Below are 20,806 nucleotides of genomic sequence, written 5' to 3'. Positions count from 1 at the left end.
CACAATCTCCTACTGGAGTGCAGCATTCACGCACTGCCCCTCCCCAACATTTAAGCGAGTGGGGCAGCCCCTGAGAATGTTTCTTGCCTCTGTCCTCAGCCTCCCCCCAGCCTGCTCTGCTCATCTCCCTGCTTTCATTTCTTAGCTGCTTCTGCTTAAGTATGTTTCGCTTTTAACGTGAAAAAGACTTTATCCTGTATGGATAAAATGTACTGAATATAATAAATAATTCACTTCAAGAACTTAATTGTTTCATTTTCCTTGACTAACTTTGACCTCTTTGTCATTTCTGCCTAGTTAGTGGATGACCTCTGCAAAAATAAAACAGAGATGACAAAGTATGCTTTCACTTCTTTTCCAGATTGTTAAGTTAATCAAGTTTTCAAAAGAGCACCCGATCACCTTGGCGATCGGCGACGGCGCGAATGACGTCAGCATGATCCTGGAGGCCCACGTGGGCATCGGTAAGTCCCTGGGCTCCGCTTCCCTGCCTCTCACAGTGCCCGGGGTTTGTCCCTCAGCTGGACCGGGGGGCACAGACTAGGCAGGACCGTGGGATTCAGACGCACGTTTAGGGCACGCCTGCGATGCAGCGCGTTCAGGGCTGGAAGCCCACAGTAACGGCTCAGTGTGACCCTGCTTTGCCTGTCCCTGTGTCCGCCTGCGAGGGGCGGAAGAGGGCTGACGCAGCACGTACACGCCCTCTTGCAGGCGTCATTGGGAAGGAAGGTCGTCAGGCTGCAAGAAACAGTGACTACGCGATACCCAAGTTTAAGCATTTAAAGAAGATGCTGCTTGTTCACGGTCATTTTTACTATATTCGAATATCCGAGCTTGTGCAATACTTCTTTTATAAGGTAGGAAGGCTCTCTCTGCTCCTCTCACCATCTCGGGGTGTGTGATGGGTTGGATGGAAGGCTGGCCGGCCATGATGCCCCGAGGCTACGGGGGTGACGTCCCCCGGTAGAAGGAAGGGCTCCACGGGAGGATTCCCAGGAGGAGGCGCCCAGCCCTCTTCGCTCAGAACTGAAGGTAGAACCTCTAAGAACCGCTCTGTGATAGGTTGAGGAAGGGCCGTTCCTTGGGCAGTTTCTGCTTCATTGTGCAGTTTGAGTCTCCACTGGCCACACTGACCCCCAGGGTGCCTCCTCATTGCTCTGTTAGGAGTTCCCCTTTGCTCTGGTCGCAGGGAGACCGGCCTGGTCCCGGCTGCACCGTGGGGGCCCCTGGAGTGAGAGAGGAGTTTTAGAGTCGTTGCCCATCTTGGCGGCTGAGGGGCGCTTTGCCCGGGTGGAGTGTGTCACAGGCCACCCAGTGACACCCCTTACACTGCGCCCTTGAACTAACAGGCACGTGGCCGTGGCTTGTCTTTCAGAACGTCTGCTTCATTTTCCCTCAGTTTTTATACCAGTTCTTCTGCGGGTTTTCACAGCAGGTGAGTCGTCAGGCCTGAGTTCGAGCTCCCCTGGCCCCACCTGCTCTCCCTGAGTGTGGCTGTGGTGGGCGGAGGGTGGACGGCGGGGCGTGCAGGCCAGGTGACCTCCACCCCGCCACTGACCTGCTTTCACCTGAAGCAGCCAGACCGGAGAAAACTGAAGCTTGAAGATGGCGATCGAACTGCAGACTTACACACATCTTTCTGTTGCTGCAAGTTTGCAGTGGCAGGGCTCAGTGGGGTCAGCCTGACCTTCACCCTGGCCAGTCGACATCATGATGCTATAAAAACGTCCTGGCCCCTCAGTCTCTGTAGAAGAGTGGCTCTGTGTGCATTTGAGAATTCTCGGGTTTGTCGGTCTCTCCAGAGGGAAAATATGTGTGCATATTTAAACAAATTCCCTGGAAACCTCGTCAAGGTGCCGGGGCGCTGTTCTCACACACTTCTTGGCCCCGCAGACCCTGTATGACACTGCCTACCTGACGCTCTACAACATCAGCTTCACCTCCCTGCCTATCCTGCTCTACAGCCTAATGGAGCAGCATGTCGCCATGGAGACGCTCAAGAGGGACCCTGCCCTCTACAGGTACCACGAGCTCTGCACCGCAGACGCCAGAAGGACCGGGCAGCCTGCAGATCACTCCTGGCTGAAGTCCTTAAAGACCAGAAACAAAAAAGCAAAACCCCAGACCATCCAGAGTTAGCTGACACACACGCTTCCCCAGAAGGTTCTTCCCTTCACACGGGAAGCAATGTGGCTTAAGTGAATATTCTCCACATTTAGACAGAGAGGATTCATGCCACATTTGAAATGCACACATTAAGCCAGTTTGTGTTTCCCTGCAATCCTTGTGAAAGAACTTGGGATGGCACTGTCTGCCTCCTTGACCCCGGTGGCTCCTGGCAGGGTCAAGTAGGTTCTGTTCAGGGAGAAAGAAATTTAACAGAGCTGATCTCAAGGTGCTGAAGTATTTCTTCTAACCAGGAAGAGGTTCTTCTGCTGCTTTGGACCCGCACCCCAGGACCTCTGGCCGCGTCAGCGTGCTGCTGTTCCTGTGGCTGTTTAAAGTCAACATGTTATTCCCAGAACATTTCAGGTTCATGTGTGGTTGTAAGCGGCTTCCCAGGTGGCTCGGATGGTAAAGAATCCACCTCAAAGCAGGAGACCAGGGTTCCATCCCTGAGCCGGGAAGATCCCTTGGAGGAGGGCATGGCAACCCGCTCAGTGTTCTGGCCTGGAGAATCCCACGGACAGAGGAGCCTGGTGGGCTGCAGTCCAGGGGGTCGCACAGAGTTGGACGCGACTGGGTGACTCAGCATGTGGTTGTAAGAGATAGTAGAGAGGCTCCCTGGAGGTTCGTCCGGAGTCCCCCGCGGGGACATCTGACCTGCGGAAGCACAGGACAGGGTCGCAGCCTGGGTCCCGACACCCTGCACCACCCCCCGTCCTGGCGTTGCGCCAGTATGGCTGGTCCTTGTTCTGTGCACGTGTGTGTGCACGTGTGTGCCCACGTGTGTGAGCACGTAATTCTGTGCAAGCTTTTCACCTGCGAGGTCCTCCACCAACACAGTCGGGACACCTTGCCAGCCCCGTGGCCTTCGCCAGAGAGATCAGCCATTAAACGAGATCCGGGAGTATTGCTGTCCTAGGTCATTGCAGGCGACAGAAGGGCAAGCCTGGGTCGTCCTGGGAACCTGGCGATTCGGGAGGAAGTCTAGGGAGCAGGAGAGACGCGCTCCTGGGGGTAGTCCTGCAGCTCCTCCTCCTGAGCTGAGCTGACAGGCTCAGGGAGTCCCGTCGAGGGTGCCGGGCGCCTCACGCCCTGTGTCCTTACTTCCGGAAGCAGGAGTGTGGACCCCGCCCTCTTTCTGCCGTGGCGGTCTCCCAGTCCACTTTGAGGAATAAAACGTTCAAACAGGACTTGTCCAGGAAGGTCCCTGTGTAGTCTGAAAAGCAGTTTGCCTCTGCTGCCAGGGCGTTCACGCAAGTGTCTGCTGGCCGCTCCCCTGTGTCAGCTGGGACATTCCTGTCACCCCGCATGGTTACTCCGTGCTCCGACCACGGTGGTTTCAGCTAGGATGGCTGCATGCTGTGAGCTGCCCAAGGCTTTTCCAGGGCCAGGTGTGGTCCTGAGAGCGGTGACAGGCAGTGTGTCCAGCAACCACAGTGTGACGTGTGGCCTAGGGGTGTGCAGACCTCAGGCCCGCCTGCACCCCTCAGCTCTGCAGGCTCACAACGTGTGCCAGTCAGCAGGCTGGTGGAGACGGGGTCTGCCGAGAACAGGACAGACGGGCGGGGACCAGGAGGCCGTGTGCATGGCCGGGCTGCCCCAGGCCCCACTCTGGAGCTCGGCTGAGTGGGTGTTGGTCGGGCCTCGTCCTCCCCGGCCCCGGCTCTGCCGTCCCGGGGCCCTCAGTGGGTCAGGGGCCCCTGGACGTAGTGAGGTGCCATGTGGGCGCGTCTGTGTGGGCGCCTCACACGTCCGCACCTTTTCCTCCCTCAGGGATATCGCCAAGAATGCTCTTCTCCGCTGGCGTGCGTTCATCTACTGGACACTCTTAGGCTTGTTCGATGCGCTGGTGTTTTTCTTCGGTGCTTACTTCATGTTTGAAAACACGACTGTGACCAGCAATGGGCAGGTTTGTGTGGGGCTGGGCAGCGGTGACGGGGCTGCAGGGTCTGGGGGTGAAGCTCGGGATGGCCCAGGCTCGGCCTGGCCCGCGGGGTCAGCGTCTGGGTGTCCGCCGCGGATGGAGCAGACCTGATGGCAGGGACTCTGCCGACTGCAGGGACACCCTTCTCAGGGTGGGTGGGGTCCAGCCTTTATAGCTTGGATTTCACCATCAGTTATTTATGTAGGGGTCCAACTCAGTCATCAAGACGTGACTTATTTAATTTAGGAGATAGTTTGGTATTTAACCCACTTTAGCATTTGTTCACGTCCTCAGCTTCAGTTCTGTCTCCTTAGCGATGGGTAGTTTTCGGTGTGGTTTCCGATAGACACTCAGCTCTCTGGGTTTTGCATAATCTCTGGGGGTTGTTTTATTTGTATCTCGCTTTTTTTTTCTGCCACGGCTTCCTTCCCACTCTCAGATAATGACCACCAACACACACATGGTAAGACATCTGTGGGTGTGTCCTCTGTGTTTCTGGAGTGCATTCCGAATAAAATATTTCTCGAAAATATTTTCCAGCGTGACTCCCTCTATGTGCTTTGTCAGTAGAAGTGCCTTTAGCCGGCCCCCCCACGTCTGTAGGAGCAAGGTCGGCCCAGAGACCGTGTGTGTCCACCTGGGTCACTTCTGCTGGCAATCCTCCCTGGATTTCTGTGCCGGGATCGCCCGCCGTGTCAGCGATGTTTGACTGGATTTGTGTGGTCTTCCCTTGCCCTAAATAAGTAGGAAGACACACAGGCAGGCGCGGCTGGGGCGGGATGGGGGTGGAGATGCTCTGAATGTGGCCGACTCCTCGCTGCCTGGAGAGTCGGGAGGCCGCGGGCCCGGGCGTCCTGCTTCCGGTCCAGTGTCCCGGGGCCAACGAAACAGAAGGGGCTTTGAGCAGGGGTCCCCTGCTCGTCCTGCTGGACAGGGCGCCTCTCTGCCCATCGCTCCTCCGCGTGTTTGGCCTGAAGTTCTGAGTCTTGCTGTGTGTCCCGGGCAACTTGTTTGCCTGTCGACTTCTCTGTTTCTTTTTTCTCGTGGCTGAAAAGCGCTGTTGTCTCTCATCGTAACTTAAACCAGCGTCTACTAAATTGAGGATTTTTCAGATCCTTACTGCACTTTTCTGAAATCTTCCCGTTTTTAGAGACTTTGTACTCCTGATTTTTGCTGAGTGGTTCTCGGGTGCCCCAGCGATGGTGGGGCTGACTCGTGCTGTTTCCCAGTTCTTCCGTCTTCACGGAGCTCTCCCTGGGGCCAGCACTGGGCGCACACCCGTGTGCATCTTGCAGAGCTCAGACTCCGTGTCCTGAGCACTGAGGTCCCAGTTCTGGGCGTCACCCTCGCCCCCTGCAGTCTCCCCTCCCACTGGACAGTTTCCTGGAGTTAAAGTCAAGCAGATGGATGCTCAGGCAGACGCGGGGCGATGGTGGGGCGTTAGAGCAAGCTCGGGTACGTGTTTAGTCCACGAGGCTGCCGAAGAGCCCGGCTCTCACGTCAGGAGGTGACGTGGTCAGCCCTGCCCCGCAGGCCTGCAGACAGCGGGTGTGTGTGTGTGGGCAGGACACACACCCTGGACACGGACGCGGGTCGCTGGGCAGCCTCGGGTGCAGACCTGGGCGGGGGCCGCGTGCCGTCCGGCTGCTCTGTGGTCAGAGGTACTGGCCCGTGTGGTTTTGAGGTCCTTCCTGTGAGCCGAAGGCTCCTGCTGGTCCCTGTCTCTCTGCCCCTCACTCCCGAGGGTGCGCTGAGCCACTCTAGGACCTGGATCCCAGCATCCAGGTCTTTCCTGAGACTCTCAAGCACCTTCCCCCGCACCCTGCAGCTGAGTGCCTTTGCGCGGCTGATCTTGGACAGAATAGTTGGTTAGAACCTGGAACCATGACAGGAAGGGAGACAGAGGCAGAGAGGCCCCCAGTCGGCAGGGACCCTGAGCTCTGAGGCCCAGGGGCCAGAACCCGCACAAGTCACGCACCACCTGTCACGGGAGGTGCTCCCGAGACGCCCAGTGATGTCAGCTAGCAGCCGGCAGGACCGTCCTGCAAAGCAAGGTGCTGGACGCAGGCGTTTGTCCATGGCTGGGCCTCAGGTCCCTGGTGCTCAGGGGACCATGAGCAACCTAAAGACTCACAGGCATGAGAGCAAAACCAGTGCTAAGTGGCGCGAGGCCCACGGGGCCCAGGACAGACCTGTGTCCCCAGGAGCGCGGAGGCCCAGGGCTGAGTGCGCACGGCGTCCATGATCGGACTCTGGACCCAGAGGTGGTGTCTTGTTTCCAGACTGCTGATTCTTAGATGATCCTTGTGTGTCCGGCAGGTGGGAGGATTGGATCGCTCACAGAACTGAGAACGTGTTATCAGCTGTTTCTGTGTCGTTCAAATTAAGCTGCAGACGGAGCCGTGAGTCCAGTGCAGCCTCAGACGGCTGTGGTGCCCTTACTCTCGGGCAGCTGGAGCTCGGTGACAGCAGCCTTGCAGCTGCCCTTCCAAGGAGGCCGCATCTTGCTGGTGGGATGGTCAGGAGGCGACCTCTGAGACCTCTGTTGACTCAGGAATGTTTGTGGATTTATCGAAAGGAGGATAGAATCGGTGATGACCTTTGAAGCAGAGAAATTCAAGTTTGGAGCATTTTCCTCACAGATACGAGCCACGCTGTTTCACAGATGAGAATAGAAGACAGTGATTTTTAGGAACAGCAGGACATTCCCGGGTGGATGCTTGAAACTTTAGGGTGCGTAGTAATAGAAGCCAGGAAGTTCCAAGAGCCGGCCTAGGGGCCCTGCCCAGCGGGCTGAGCACAGAGCCGCCCAAGGCTCCACAAGGGTCCAAGTTGGCACGTGGAGCCAGCGTGATAGACGGTCCTGCCAGCGTGATAGATGGTCCTGCGAGTGTGACAGACGGTCCTGCAAGCGTGATAGACGGTCCTGCGAGCGTGATAGACGGTCCTGCGACTGCGACCTTCAGGAAACACAGGACGTGTTGTCGTGGAGTCGTCTTATTCATAAAAACTGAGTTAGTCTGGATCTCAGAGCTTCTGTGAGCAGGAAAGTTTCCTGTAGAATACTCAGTCTCAGGAAACAGAGGAGTGTGACGAGGGGGGTTAAACCGGGACCTGGGTGTGGGGCGGTGGGGCCAGAGCTGCCCCTCCTCATGCCCTCACGCGGCCCCAACAGTCCTGGTGCCCCCACGGGGACGGGGGCCACCCATGGATGACAGTGTCATCCCATGTGACCTCCCCATGGGGGCACGATGTTACTTTAGGAAATCAGACCAGACATAGGGCTTCACTGGGGACCGGGGAACTGACCTCACTTGGGAAAAGTCCCCTGCTCTGGACAACCCTTTGAGAGAGGGGCTTGGACCCCGGTGAAGCCCCCGCTAAAGAGCGTAGAAACGACGGCAGACGGTTTCCGTACCTCAGCCTGAGCTCTCCCATGGGTGAGGAAGCCTAGAGGAGCTCCTGGAGCGTCACGCGACCGCGTCCCCTGAGCCGGGGCGGCCGGCACCCACGTTGTGCCCAGGCCCACGCGCGCTGTTCTCTGATGTTTTAAGGGATCTTGGGGTTCCCGCCCAGCAGGGTGGCAGACACAGGGCCTGGGGCGTAAGGGGCAGAGGGCTGGCCCCTGGGCTCCTGCCGCCCAGCCGAGGGTCCCGGGGTGGCAGACACAGGGCCTGGGGCGTAAGGGGCGGAGGGCCGGGCCCGGGGCTCCTGATGCCCAGCTGAGGGTCCCGGGGAGTCAGAGCTGCCGCCACCTGCACCTTCCTTCTCTGCTTTTGTCTGAAAACGGCAGCTTCAGGGGAGAGGACACAGGCACCACGTCCTCTGCACCTGCTGGGCGTACCCAGCGCGACCTGCCCCGGACCTCGCTTCATGCCCCCAGTGTTAAGCCTTGACGGCAGAGCGCTGCTTTGGGGGGTTCCTGGCCTGGGCACGTCGCCGTGGGGGGCTGTCCAGACCCCCGGCCCCCCACCCCGTCCACCAGTATCCCAGACATGGCAGGTGGCCGCAGCTCGGCCCTCTGGCGAGAGCCGCTGAGCCCAGTTTTGATCACGATGATGAAGTGAAGAATCAAGTGGGGAGGGTCCTTAGGTCTGTTTCCTATAAAAGTCCTAATGCTTCGGTCTTTCTTCTAGAGCATTCTGTAAGCAGCTTCTGCCTCGCTAACTGTATCACAGAGTGGCAGCCCACGCGCACCCCTGAAGTGAGCTGCCTGCAGGGCTGTCTCCTTGGTTGAGAACTAACCGGCTCCAGCTTTCCGTGCTTTGTGACGCCCAGCTGTGTGTTTTCTTAGAGGACAGTAGGAGCTGTTTCTGAGAGGCACGGCTCACAGACGGACAAACCAGAACTGTGTCAGCCACCTCTCGTGCAGGAGCATGTCCAAGAGGATGGTTTGTCCCCAGGACAGACTCTAACGTGTCCGGTGTTTCCTTCTGCTTGTGTCTGCGTCTCTGGGCGAGAAGCGTGTTGTCTCCTTCCTGCTGGCCAAGCCCACGTCTCTCTGGGGCCATGTAGGGGCCGTACTGTGTGTCCGGGGCTCTGGCCCCAGACCGGCCCTGGCCCCTGTGCAGCTCCGTCCTGTCTCCCCCACTCCCTTTCTGTCCCACAGGGCCCCCCACTTGTGACAGCGCCGCAGGAAGATGCCACCCATGGTTTGTTGTCCAAACCCTCAGGGTTTTCAGTTGGAAAGAGGACAGACGCACTCCACTGAGGCTCACTTCGGCCATGCAGAGCGGGTCGGGTGGGGCAGTGGGCTGAAGGTCTCATCTACTTAAAACTCAGGCTGGAGGAGCAGAGTGGGCGCTGTGCACACCGAGACGCCAGCTCTCGGGGTGTCCCATCCGGCTCGTGAGGCGCCGAGGGGGAGACTCAGGCAGCCTTCAGGGAGAACTGGGCACCCACAGATGCTGCTGGAGCTGGGGACCGGGGGCCTGGGTGCGGCCCACCCCCATCGTGGTGACACCAGGCGTCCCCGCGTCTCTGGGGTTGGACGAGTTGGCGGTGGTTGGGGGTGGTGCTTGGACACTTGTGTTGTGTGTGAAAGAGGCAGTCTGCGTTAATGAGCAGTGGCTGGACGTTCTCTCCGCAGGTGTTTGGAAACTGGACGTTCGGGACCCTGGTGTTCACAGCGATGGTGTTCACAGTCACCCTGAAGGTACCGTCCCTGAGCGCACGCGCTCCCTGCAGGCACGGCTGGCCGCCCCGTGAGCCTGGCCGTGGCCCTGGCCTGCCGGGGTCCTCTCCCCGCCACTGACGCGGTCTCAGCCCCAAGGGGTGAGCTCAGAATGACACAGAAGGGAGGAGGGAAATTCCACCGCCTTTTCTGTTGTGAAAGGACTGGAATTAGACTGCTTTTACAGGGCAAGCAGCCCCGCCCCCAGTATAGTCAAAGGACACTTTAACTGAAACGAATGTACTGTGGAAAACTGAGCTCGTTTTCAAAGTCAGGACAGGAGGATCGTCCTGAAGGTCCCAAATCCTACCACCCTGGGTTGGAAGTGAGACAGCAAGTCCCAAAGCCGGGTGCTGGGCAGTAGCATCTCCCGCAGGGGGCGCCCCCACCCTGGGATCCGGGCACTTTCGGGCAGGGTGGGCCTGGGGAGCCCTTCTCTGGAATCCGGGGTGTGTTTCTCCCACACAGGCCCCAGTAGACGCTCTGGCTGAAGTTAGGGGTTTGTTTCTGCTTCCTGTCCCCGGCCCCGCCGCCGGCTTCCTTCCCTGGGGCTCACGCCGACAGGCCCGGGGGCCCCACTGCTAACCGCCCTGTCTCTCCTCAGCTGGCACTGGACACCCACTACTGGACCTGGATAAACCACTTTGTTATCTGGGGGTCGCTGCTGTTCTACATCGTCTTTTCCCTCCTCTGGGGAGGAGTTATCTGGTACGGATTTGATGGATTTTTCAGTCACCATCATATTGCTAGTCCTGCGGTGTCTTTCACCAAGGCCTGAAAGCTCACGTTCCATACCACCTTGTTCCCGTGTGTGGGCGCGGGAACCGCTGTGTGCAGGAGGGGCTTCATGCCAGGGCCCAGGGGCCCCTGGGGACGAGGCGGGACAGTCTCCACTCCCTCCCCCAGACACACCCCAGGGGAAACACGTGACGGGGGACAAACAGGCCAAACCCTCCAGGAAGGGACCGATCAAAGGTTGGGGACGGCTTCTCCAGGAAAGCTGTTATTTAAACAGAAACTTGAGAGAAAACCACTGACCTCATCCTGTGAGTGCTCTGGGCCGCTGGCCCTGGGCTAAGGCAGAGTCATTCCTAAGGAAGGGAGCCCCGCAGGCAAGTGCCCAGAGGCAGGCCTGGGAGGAAGGCTCCCTAGAGACCAGTAGGACCCCATGGAAGATTTTAAACAGAGGAGCCACAGAGTCCAGTTGCGCTTTTCAGAAGGCTTCTGTGGTTGCCGGTTGAAACTGCTCCTGCGGGTGGACAGAGCCTGACCCAGTGGTCAGTCCTGACACGGGCAGGCGGCGGCTGCATTTGTCACAAGCGCGCCTCTGCCCTCACTGTCCCTTTTGCCCAGGGCACCTGTCTAAGTGGCTGGCCTGGTGAGCTCCTCTTCATCCCTCAGAACCCGGGGGCCCGCCGTGCTCCTTAGCCCTGCCCCCGGGTCACGTCACAGGTGGGCATGTCCACCCGGCCCCCGGGCGCTTGTTCCCGCCTGTCACACACGTTCAGGGGCTCCTGTGACCCCCCTGCCTGTGAGGCATAGCCCGTCCTGAGCAGGGCTGCGGCTGGGGGCGGTGAGCCAGGCCCAGGCCCGCCCAGACGTGAGGCCAGAAGCAGTGTCCCGTCCGCCTGGCCTCCCTGCTACTGTGCAGGACTCAAGGGGAAGGGCAGGTGGCCCCTGGCCCTGGGGAGAGCCCCCTGGTCCATCCGGTCCCCACGTGGAGGCTGCTGTGTGGACGTCCACCTGTGGCCCGCTCCACTGCTGACCCCCAGTGGCCAGTCCTTGCATTACATGTCAGGAAAACCAGGCCTGCTCTTGATGGATCTCTGACCATCTGACTCTTGACCGGAGACCCCTGCAGCTCTTTGCTGTGAGCTTTCCAAGCGGCTGTGTCAGAGAAAGACTCCCCAGAAACCCCCCAGCCAGCTCCTGGGCCTGGACACTTTGGAGCATGAAGCCGTGTGAGTCGTTTAGTGCAGTCACTGCCCATTTCTAAGCCTTCCCTGGTGGCTCAGATGGTAAAGAATCTGCCTGCAGTGCAGGAGACCCGGGTTTGATTCCTGGGTCGGGAAGATCCCCTGGAGAAGGGCCTGGCAACCTGCTCCAGCATTCTTGCCTGGAGAATCCCATGGACAGAGGAGCCTGGCGGGTTACAGTCCGTGGGGTCGCAAAGAGTCAGACAGGACTGACTGTTACTTTTACCTCACTGCCCATCTCCAAAGGCATTCCTAGCCCACCTGGCAGGGAAGTCATTTCATTCTCTGTATTTTTATAGAAATTTTAAAAAATTATTTTGGCATAAGCTTGTGTTTAGGCATTCTGCTTATGAGAACACTATTTTCTCTGTAGTAATAGGTATTGAGCAAAAACCCCGTGTTTCATGTTTGAAAGTCTTCCCTGCTGTTCTGAAGCTGAACTTCTGGGGCTTGTTGCCCCCTTGGAATGACCTCATAGAACTCCCGCTCCATTTCTCACGCTTGCTACCCAGGCTTCAGGGCAAAGTCACGCAGCGCTGTGGGGAAAGGCCCCCCGGTCACCCGGTGGTGAGCGCAGTGGGTGGACCGTGGCTGTCAGAGATGGACGTGGATCCCGCCGGGGCGGACGGCCCTCCGTGCGGGACTCGGGGGTCTCCGCCGGCTCCTCATCGGCCATCGTGCTATGGTTTTCTTTCCCTGGACCCTGCAGGCCCTTCCTCAGTTATCAAAGGATGTACTACGTGTTCATACAGATGTTGTCCAGCGGTCCTGCCTGGCTGGCCATCGTCTTGCTGGTCACCATCAGCCTGCTGCCCGATGTCCTCAAGAAGGTGCTGTGCAGGCAGCTGTGGCCCAGCGCCACCGAGAGAGTGCAGGTAACTTCGGGGCGGGGGGTGCAGCTGGGGGCACCGTGGTGGGGGCCGGCAGCTAGGGGGGCTGCAGCCCTGCGGGCACTGTGGGGGGCCCCAGGGAGGGAAGCAGGGAAGGTGATCCGTCCAATGGCAACTCCAGGTGCCTGCTGGGGGCCTGCAGCCTGGGGGGCACCGTGGGGGGGCCCCAGGGAGGCAGCAGGAAAGGTGGTCAGTCCAGTGTTACTAATGAATTCCACGGTGACACGTGATTTTACACCTGAACTAAATGTCCAGTTCTTAGACCTGGACAGCTAGTCCCTGAAATAAGGAAAAGGTTAAGAGAAAAAGATTAAGCCAATAAATACAAAAGGCAAATTATTTTGTATGAACCTAAACAAGTTTTTTTGATTAATCCTTATTTCGAAGGTAAAATTGCTTTATTTTTAGGGATGGAAATGTGGCTCAAACTTTAGCATTCATTTTGGGAAATTCCGGTCATGAGTAGGTAGGGTTGTTGTTTTCCATGCTCCCAAGGGGACACCAACAAGCTGAACTCTGGATTCAGGAGATGGGTGAGATGCTAAGGATGCCCAGACTGGCATCCAGAGATGTGACCTGGAGTTTCTGGAGCGCTCTTGGGGAGCGGACGTTCCCCACCTCTCCACCCCTGTGACCCCTCACCCCTGAGACCCCCTCACCCCTGTAACCCCTCATCCCTGTGACCCTGCACCCCCTCATCCCTGTAAGCCCTCACCCCCGTACCCCGCACACCCTCATCCTTGCACCCCTCTCCCCCATGACCCCACACCCCTGCACCCCCTCCCCCCATGACCCCACACCCCCACCCCTGCACCCACTCCTCCCATGACCCCACACCCCTCCCCCTGTAACCCCTCACCCGTGACCCCGCACCCCTGTGACCTCGCACACCGTCCCCCCTCTGACCCCGCACCCCTCAACCCCTATGACCCCGCACAGCCTCTCCCCCATGATCCCGCACCCCTTCCCCCCTCTCCCCGTAACCCTCCCCCCCCCGTATGCCCTCGGGGAGGAGGGATGCTCTGAGAGGCAGAGGCCGCTGCAGGCCATCCTGCAGGATGCCTGGCCCACCTGCAGCACCAGGTGCCTGTGCAGGTGAAGGGGGCGGGCGTAGAGGTGTGAGTGACAGGAGGGTGGGGCGTGCAGGGGTGATGACAGGAGGGCGGGGCGTTCAGGTGTGAGTGACAGGTGGGCGGGGCGTGCAGGGTGAGTGACAGGAGGGCGGGGCGTGCAGGTATAAGTGACAGGAGGGCGGGGCGTGCCGGGTGAGTGACAGGAGGGCGGGGCCTGCAGGGGTGAGTGACAGGAGGGCGGGTGACCACAGGCGAGGGCCTCCCCCATCCTGGGGCTGAGTCCCTTTGGGGAGCACAGGGTCCCTGCTCTTAGTCGTCAGGCCCCGCGGCCGGCTGTGGGGTGGAGCCTCCGTCACCGCAGTGCCCGCCCCCGGAGGTGACCAGCCAGGCGGGCGAGCTCTCGGACCCCCGGGGCTGATCTCAGATGCTGGTGCCCAGCTGCTCGGTGGTCCCAGGCCGTCCCAGGGCGGGGCGGGAGCGCACGGGCGGTTTCCACGGCCGCCCGGGCTCCGGGTGCGGCCCCGACTCACTGTCTTTTCTTGTCTCTTCCCTCCCTGGTTCCTTTCATCTTCCGGCCTCTTTGTCCAAATCTTGTTTAACGATGTGCATGGCCTCCTGACCTCTGACCTCTGACCTCTGGGACCGGCAGACTAGGAACCAGTGCCTTTCTGTCGAGCAGCCCACCGTCTTTATGCTTTCTCAGACTTCCAGCAGTCTGACTTTCTAACGGAACAAGGTGACGCCTTTCTGTCTTTCTGCATGTTTGGGACTTGATTGGAGGACCATGGAGGGCTGACGGCTAACCTCGGGAGCCGCGCACACCGGCCCTCGGGGCGCCGGCGTCTCCGCCCACACGGCCGCCGGGCCTCCCCGGGGAGCCTCGGTGCCCCTCTGGCCGGGTGGCAGCCGAAGGCCGGTCCTGGTCCCCGCGCGGCAGGGGCAGCTCCTGGGGCAGTGCTGGCCTCGCCCCGGGGCCCAGAGGCGGGTCCTCCTTGTCCCTCGCGTGGAGCCCCCGGGACTGGCGGGACCACGGCCCCGGGAGCGGCAGCCTCAGGCCGGGCCCAGGACTGCGGACAAGCCGGGACAGGCGTGTTTGGGCTCAGCTGTCTCACCAAAGTCCCTCTCATCTTTTTAAAAAGATCTCATTGTTTTTGGGAAAAGACTCCACCTGTGCTTTAAACAGCATCTGTGGCTCGCTCTCAGGAGCACGGAGCAGTCACACCGTTGTCTGTGGCCGCCGCCCAGGATGGGAGGCTTCTCGCCTGAAGCCAAGGCTTCAAGGACACGCTTGTCTGTTCTCAGTCCTGTTCCCTGATGCCCTGCTTGTGTGTCCCCACAGTGGGCACACGTTGAAGGCCTGTGCCTGGTGTTACTCCTTTACCAGGCAGTTTGCTTAATAGGAAATGCCTTAAGCAAAAACAAAAAAGACTTTTTTTGTTTTAATAATTGTTCATCTTTTAAGTTCAAGTAATTATTGGCAATCAAAATTTTTCTAACCTGGTGCATCAGAATTTGTTAGAATAAACTATATAATTTTATCTCACTGTTTACACACTTGAAGACATTTAGGATGAAATTATTAGGAACATTTTAATAAGTCACAGGAGATATTTGTGAAACCCCTTAAATCACTCCAACTCTGGGCTAAAAATAAATCCTCTGTGATTGATAGGGTTCACTGAGAGCTGGTTGCTTCTGAGCCTTTGCAGAAGCCGGACTCTGCTCCTTGGCGAAGGGCTCTGAGCTCTGTGTCTCTGTGGCCGCGGCTGTGACCGCAAGGCAGGCCAGCCCCTCACGGGTGCCTGCAGCCAGTGCCCAGCGCACACAGGGTGCATGCCGTGTTGCTGCAAAACCAACCAATTTCGGCAAAACTTTGGAGGAACAAACCCTTGACTAGTGCTTCCATGGAACATGCTGCATTTGAGATGGGTGGCTTTTTCTTTTCATCTGTCCTATTGAAGTGAAAACCCCAGCGGCCACCAGGCCTCACATACAAACGTGTGTGTACGTATGTATGGCATCTGTATATACATGTGCATTTATTCTGTCCAGACCCACGTGCATGCACAGCTGTGAGTGTTTCCACTCCCACAAAGAGCAAGCACCTGAGCGCTAGTTTGCTTCACCTCTTGCCGGCTGCCCCTTGCACCTAGCCGGAGGGGCGGGGGTGGGGGGGGCATCTGCACCTCCAACTTTGTGCTTCTCCAGCTCCTGCAGTTCCCCTCTTCTGAGGCACTGAGAAATTCACACTTGACTAGAGAGCCTCAGTGTTCAGACTAGAAACACCCGACCATGCTGGCCTGCAGCCTGCCATGCCCCAACCTCTGGATTCTAGCTTCAGGCCAGGATTCTTTTGTTTGACTGGAGACTGGGCCAAGGGACAGGGCCGGGCAGGCACAGAGAGACAGACAGGAAGGCAGTTGGACAGACAGGGACAGAGGGACAGGCAGGTGCAGACGGAGGGCCAGGCAGGTGGACAGGCAGGCAGAGAGCGGCTGGTGCAGAGCCCCTCGCTCGGGCCTCCGCGCTCTCAGGAGCAGCGCCATCTCTGGAAGGTCGGGGGGAGCGGCAGGGCCGTCAGCCCTGGGTCCCGTGCCCCGACCATCGGCCAGTGCTGCGCTGAGAGCGGGGCCTCCCGCACGCGTCCCCCTCGGCCGTCCCCGCGGAGCCGGGCGAGCAGTGCGGGCTCAGTGTCTGTCCTCGCCTTGCAGAGGAGCCCGAGCCGCCCAGCCCCGGCCGACGCCGCGCCGAGCCCCGACCGGCCGCTGCTGACGGACCCCGAGCCCCGGCCAAGGCGCGAGTAGCCGGAGGATAGGTAACGGCCGCCCGCGGGCAGCCCGTGTGCTGTGCTCTTGCGGACCGCGCGGGTTTCCTCCAGAGCTTTGCCGTGCTGTGCCGTTTGTTAGGTTCATGGTGACAAAGTCCTGCCCACACGTGGGGTCCGTCCCCGGTAAGTGGCCCACCGGAGAGGCCGGCCGCCTGGGGCTGTCTGCGGTGCACACCCAGGCACGCGTGTGAGCGTGCGTGCACACACACCTGTGCGGTGCGCAGGCCCGCAGCGTCCTTTGGCGTCCAGAACTCAGCCTTCGTTCTCATCCACGGTGGTAGGCGTGGCTCCACCTGAAAGGTCCTCCAGGAAAGACCCCCTTTTGGAATAAACAAGGGGCTCTGAGCCAGGCCGGGGCAGGCGTCCAGCTGCGCCTTCAGCATCCAGAGTGGGCATCTCCGGGCCGGCGTGCCCCCTCCCTGCCCGTCCAGTCTGACCACCTGGGCCTCCGACTGCGGGGGCCTCCGCCGGAGCGGTCTAGCGGGTGCGCGGTGGGAGGAGCCGCACTCAGACTGGGGCCCGGAGGGGGGCCTCGTGTTTACACGCCTTCTGCGGGACGGTGGACGCAAGGAGGGACGGACGGCCCGCACGCCGCCTCCGTGTCTGGCCCAGCTACTCTCGGGGGCACCCCGGCCGGGGCAGCGAGGGCCGCGCCTGCGCTGGGTTCCGACGGGCACTGGCCGGGGTCCGTGCGGGCTCCCGGAACTGACTCTGCCCTTTCTGTTTCCGCAGACCTCGCGCTTCGTGTCAGGACCACGTCCGGGGAGTTACCCACTTGCTTCTCTGTAGAATCCAGCCCCGGGCAGCGCCCTGGAAGGCGGGGAACGCTGGGCCCCTCCTGCTCAGTCTCTCCCACCACCCGCGGCCCCAGGGCAGGCCACACGCAAGGGTCCAGCCGCGAAGGGCCGCGTGGCGTGTGCTGCTCTTGCGGCCGGAGGAGGAGGAAGACGGGACAGGCGTCCCCGCGTGGCGACTGGGAAGGACACGCACGAGCCCGCTACCTTCCCCGGCCCCCTGGCAATAGGAGGACCGCTGCCTGGGGGTCTCGGTCCGCTCCAGGCAGGGCCGCCCCACCAGGGCCTCCGCCTCGCGGGCGGGGTCCGGTCTGCTCCGTCTCCCCGAGCCCGACACCTCCGCTTCTGGAGCCGCCCGCGGACACCCCCGGGCCGGCCCCCCGCCCCGGCCCCTCCGGGGGAGGTGCTGCCCGCACTCCTGGCGCCCCGCCCCGTCCTCGCTGCCTCTGGGGGCCCCGGCCCGTAAAGCACAGGTTCCCAGCGGTGCGCTTTCCCACCCCGAGGGCGCGGGCGTAGTTTGCTGCTGTGGGAAGGGTGTTTGGGGGACGGCGGGGTCTGGGTGCCCGGGGCCTGCCTCTGCTGTGGTGCTGAGGCCCCCACGGGGAGCGGCCTCTCGGGCGCGTGGGCCCCCAGATCCGTGCTGCGCCCAGGGTCGCCAAGGCGGCCTGGGAGACCCCAGAGCAGTGCCGCCGCCCGCAGGCAGCTGCGCCGTAAACCCTGTCGCTCTCCTGTAAGGGAATCTCTGTTTCTAGAAATAACCCGTTCGACGTAGCCTTAATGGTCCGTAAGGAAAACATTTCAGTTTGAGGTTCAAACTTCAGAAGGTACAACTGACAGCGTTTTAGGGGAGGGTCACCCGGAAGCTGAACGTTGCCCCCACTGGATGCCCTGTGGACCGAGGGACTGTGCTGAGCCCACCTGGGCCTGCCCCCGAGCCGCTCAGACCGCGGGGTCCGCTAGTGTAACGTTACCTGTGAGACACTTATGTGAACGAGGGGAGGAGCTGACCTGCAGGAACAGGGCACACAGGTGGTGTGACAAGCAGGTGACAAGCATACCAAAGAGTGGGGTGACGGCCGCGGGGCCTGAGGCTCGGGTGGGGGTGCCCGCCGTGGGCCCCGCCTCGCTGTCCGTGTGGCCCACACCAGACCCTGCAAACAGTGTGTGCGTTTTTACAGCCGTTTTTAAGAACCTAAAATGGGTATGAATGTCGTACCTGTGGGGGGCAGATTCTCTGTATGTTTAGTTAACAAATTCTTTGTAACGTATTTTTTTAGAGATCTTAAAATTGCCTTTGCACTGAAGTATTTTCATAGCTGTTTATACCTCTTTTATTCGTTTATTTGTTAACGTACCATATCTAATTTTTAAAGTATGTTTTTAAAGCTTTTATTTTTTAAGTTAAAGACATTTTGGCCACTTTACATTTAAATTCTGATGAACGTTTTGGCTGAATGTCTCAATGTCTGATGAATGTGAATTTTCAGAGTTGACTTTATTCTCTGCACCTGGTTTGTTTTTGGTGTTTCTGGCAGTAGCGAGTAGTTCCAAGGCATAGTTAGAGTCTGATCGTTTGCTCTGCTCCTTCTTCACGGTTCATTGCAGTTTCATCTGCTTTTTGTTTAGTTTTTAGTTTCTATCCTTCAGCCTTAAAATAGAAGCTTCTCGACGGTTCACTGTCCTCTTTCTGCCTGTATCCAGACGGTTATCACTTACCTCGGATAATTCAAGTCTCCTTAGGACAGCCACTGACCGTTACACGCCCCGATATGTCTTCTTGAAATTGGGAAGTTCCTAAGTGACTGTGCCTGACAATGTGAGATGGACCAGGGGCATGAGACCAGAAGCCAGGGAGGGACGGGAACCAGGGAAGGGACATTTCAGACAAGACAATGTGGCTCCCACCTGGCGGTGGGCAGTGCTTACTTGCCTTAAACTGACCTTAGAGCAAGTAATTTAAGCATCTTCCTTAGTTTTGAAAATCTTACTCACAGCTGCTCGATAACCACGTTTTAACATCTCCCTGTTGGTCCGGATGTCTGGTTCCCAACCCCGACCGGCTCGCCACCCCCCAGAGCTAGCGTCGCCACTGGAGGGGACCTGCCCTCGGGACCAGGGCCGGACCCTCCCAGCTGCAGCCACGTCCCGGCTGGGAGAAGAGACGCGCTCTCAGCCACTCCTGTTAGAACCCATCAGCCCATTCCCGTGCCGTTGACTCCACGGGCGGACACAGACCAAAGGACCCCCAGGGGCGCAGCCCACGAGGCTCGCTGGGGGCGGAGCTTCCGCAGTGACAGGTCGCAGACGCCTAGTAGCCTTGTGAGACTTTGCAGCTTGAACTACAGCAATGCCTCGCACACAGTGTAACTATTCTTAAATTCACGGGCATCAACCAGAAGTTCAGGGCAACGTAAGGGAAGTTTCCGGCCTTTTTCTTTAAAACCACTAAATTCATCTGTTTTGCACTGATTATGAATAACCTAATGCAACCACTTCTGCTTATCTTAAAATTAATGGTATTTATTTAACAACTCAGTGTAACAGCTTGGTATGCATTTTCTTTTGGAAGTTTCCCATTTCTAACTTTAAAAACAGGAAAAATGTCAGCTGGCAAATGCATTCATTCTGTTTTGTTTTTTTTAGTAAGTTAGAGGGTAAGTGAATGGGGGTGAGAATCGTTTTGATGTCTACAAACAAAGCTTTAATGAAGACGTGTTGGAGTATTATTAAAGTGTGATTCTACTTTTGCAGAAAAAATCTAAAGATCAGTTTATATAGCTTTATTTTTTACCTTATCAAAATATACAGAATTTTAATATGCATATATTGTCTCTGACTTAAAATTATGTGTGTCTGCATTGCTGTTTAAAATGTTCATTCATTATGTAATGTGATAAAAGAGAATCTTCGAAAATATATTTAACACGAATGGTATCTATAGGTATTGTCATCATAAATACTGGAATTTATTTTTAAATTATTGAATTATAGTAGATGTGTTTAAGATAATAAATCAACCTCTGAACAGTAATGTTTAATTGATAATTTATTAATCTGCTTTGAAAAATTAAATGGTGAATTAAACAAAATCTTAAATTTCTGTAAAATTTATTTTGTATGCTACTATTTTTAACTTTTATTTCTGTAGATAAAGTATATCTTCTTAATATTAATTATGATAGGACTTTTCTGCAGAATATCTAGGCAGGAGACCTGAATCTGCTTGCAATAAAGAAGAAAAAGTTCTGGTTTAGTCTCTTTATAAATTAAAAAGATGACAGAAGTAGGTGTTAAGTTTCTGCTAAGACCAGCTGCCGGGTAAACACTCTCCCAGAGAGTGTTTCAGTTTGGGATGAAGCCGCGGGAGCAGCCTCTCAGGACTGTGTGGGATGGGGTGGCCCAGCTGCCGGGTAAACACTCTCCCAGAGAGTGTTTCAGTTTGGGATGAAGCCGCGGGAGCAGCCTCTCAGGACTGTGTGGGATGGGGTGGCCCAGCTGCCGGGTAAACACTCTCCCAGAGAGTGTTTCAGTTTGGGATGAAGCCGCGGGAGCAGCCTCTCAGGACTGTGTGGGATGGGGTGGCCCTGGACCCAGAACTGCACCACCAGGGCGGGGCAGGAACAGGATACTCAGCACTGCACCCTGTCCTTCCCGCTGCAGCTTCTCCCCAACTGTCCGCCAGGCCCCGGCCCCCACCCCTCAGGGTCCTAGGCAGCTAGGAGAGAGGGTCCCGCCCTGCCCCAGGGGGTTCCTGCAGACCCCAAGAGGCCCACCAGCGTGGGGGCCCAGCGGCTCTGCCCCCCAGCCCTGCCCCCTTCCTCCGCTGGCCACTGCCACCCCTGTACTTCCCATCTCTGAAAACTGACCCCCAAACACTCCACAGATCCTCACGAAGTCTCATTTCTGGGATTCTGACTCAGTTGGGGGACCAGGGTGGACCCTGAGAAAAGGCCTTGCTGGGCCGGGGCAAGGCAGCCCCTTCA

At 58.1% G+C, this 20,806-nt stretch overlaps 1 protein-coding gene across 3 annotated transcripts in view; it reads left to right on the top strand.

Moving 5' to 3' along the window:
- ATP11A (ATPase phospholipid transporting 11A) overlaps positions 1-20,065 on the top strand; it is a 103,868-nt gene extending 83,803 nt beyond the window's left edge. Inside the window, exons 21-30 of one of the 3 annotated variants that reach the window (XM_055426728.2) lie at positions 362-464; positions 712-857; positions 1,376-1,435; positions 1,894-2,021; positions 3,940-4,075; positions 9,180-9,245; positions 9,868-9,971; positions 11,949-12,114; positions 15,914-16,017; positions 16,762-20,065. In XM_055426728.2, the coding sequence (XP_055282703.1) occupies positions 362-464; positions 712-857; positions 1,376-1,435; positions 1,894-2,021; positions 3,940-4,075; positions 9,180-9,245; positions 9,868-9,971; positions 11,949-12,114; positions 15,914-16,006 (1,002 nt within the window). In that variant the 3' untranslated portion in view covers positions 16,007-16,017; positions 16,762-20,065. Of the gene's footprint in view, positions 1-361; positions 465-711; positions 858-1,375; positions 1,436-1,893; positions 2,022-3,939; positions 4,076-9,179; positions 9,246-9,867; positions 9,972-11,948; positions 12,115-13,851; positions 13,939-15,913; positions 16,018-16,761 lie in introns of those variants that run through there. The other 2 variants (XM_055426729.2, XM_055426731.2) reach the window with 2 other exon arrangements.
- The last annotated feature ends 741 nt before the right edge of the window (positions 20,066-20,806 follow it).

This window comes from Moschus berezovskii, chromosome 13, assembly GCF_049115385.1.
Source record: "Moschus berezovskii isolate FMDL1 chromosome 13, NW_MosBer_1.0, whole genome shotgun sequence".
NCBI classification, from domain to species: domain Eukaryota; kingdom Metazoa; phylum Chordata; class Mammalia; order Artiodactyla; family Moschidae; genus Moschus; species Moschus berezovskii.
The sequence above is the reverse complement of the archived record's forward strand: the minus strand, read 5'-3'. Positions and strand labels throughout refer to the sequence as shown.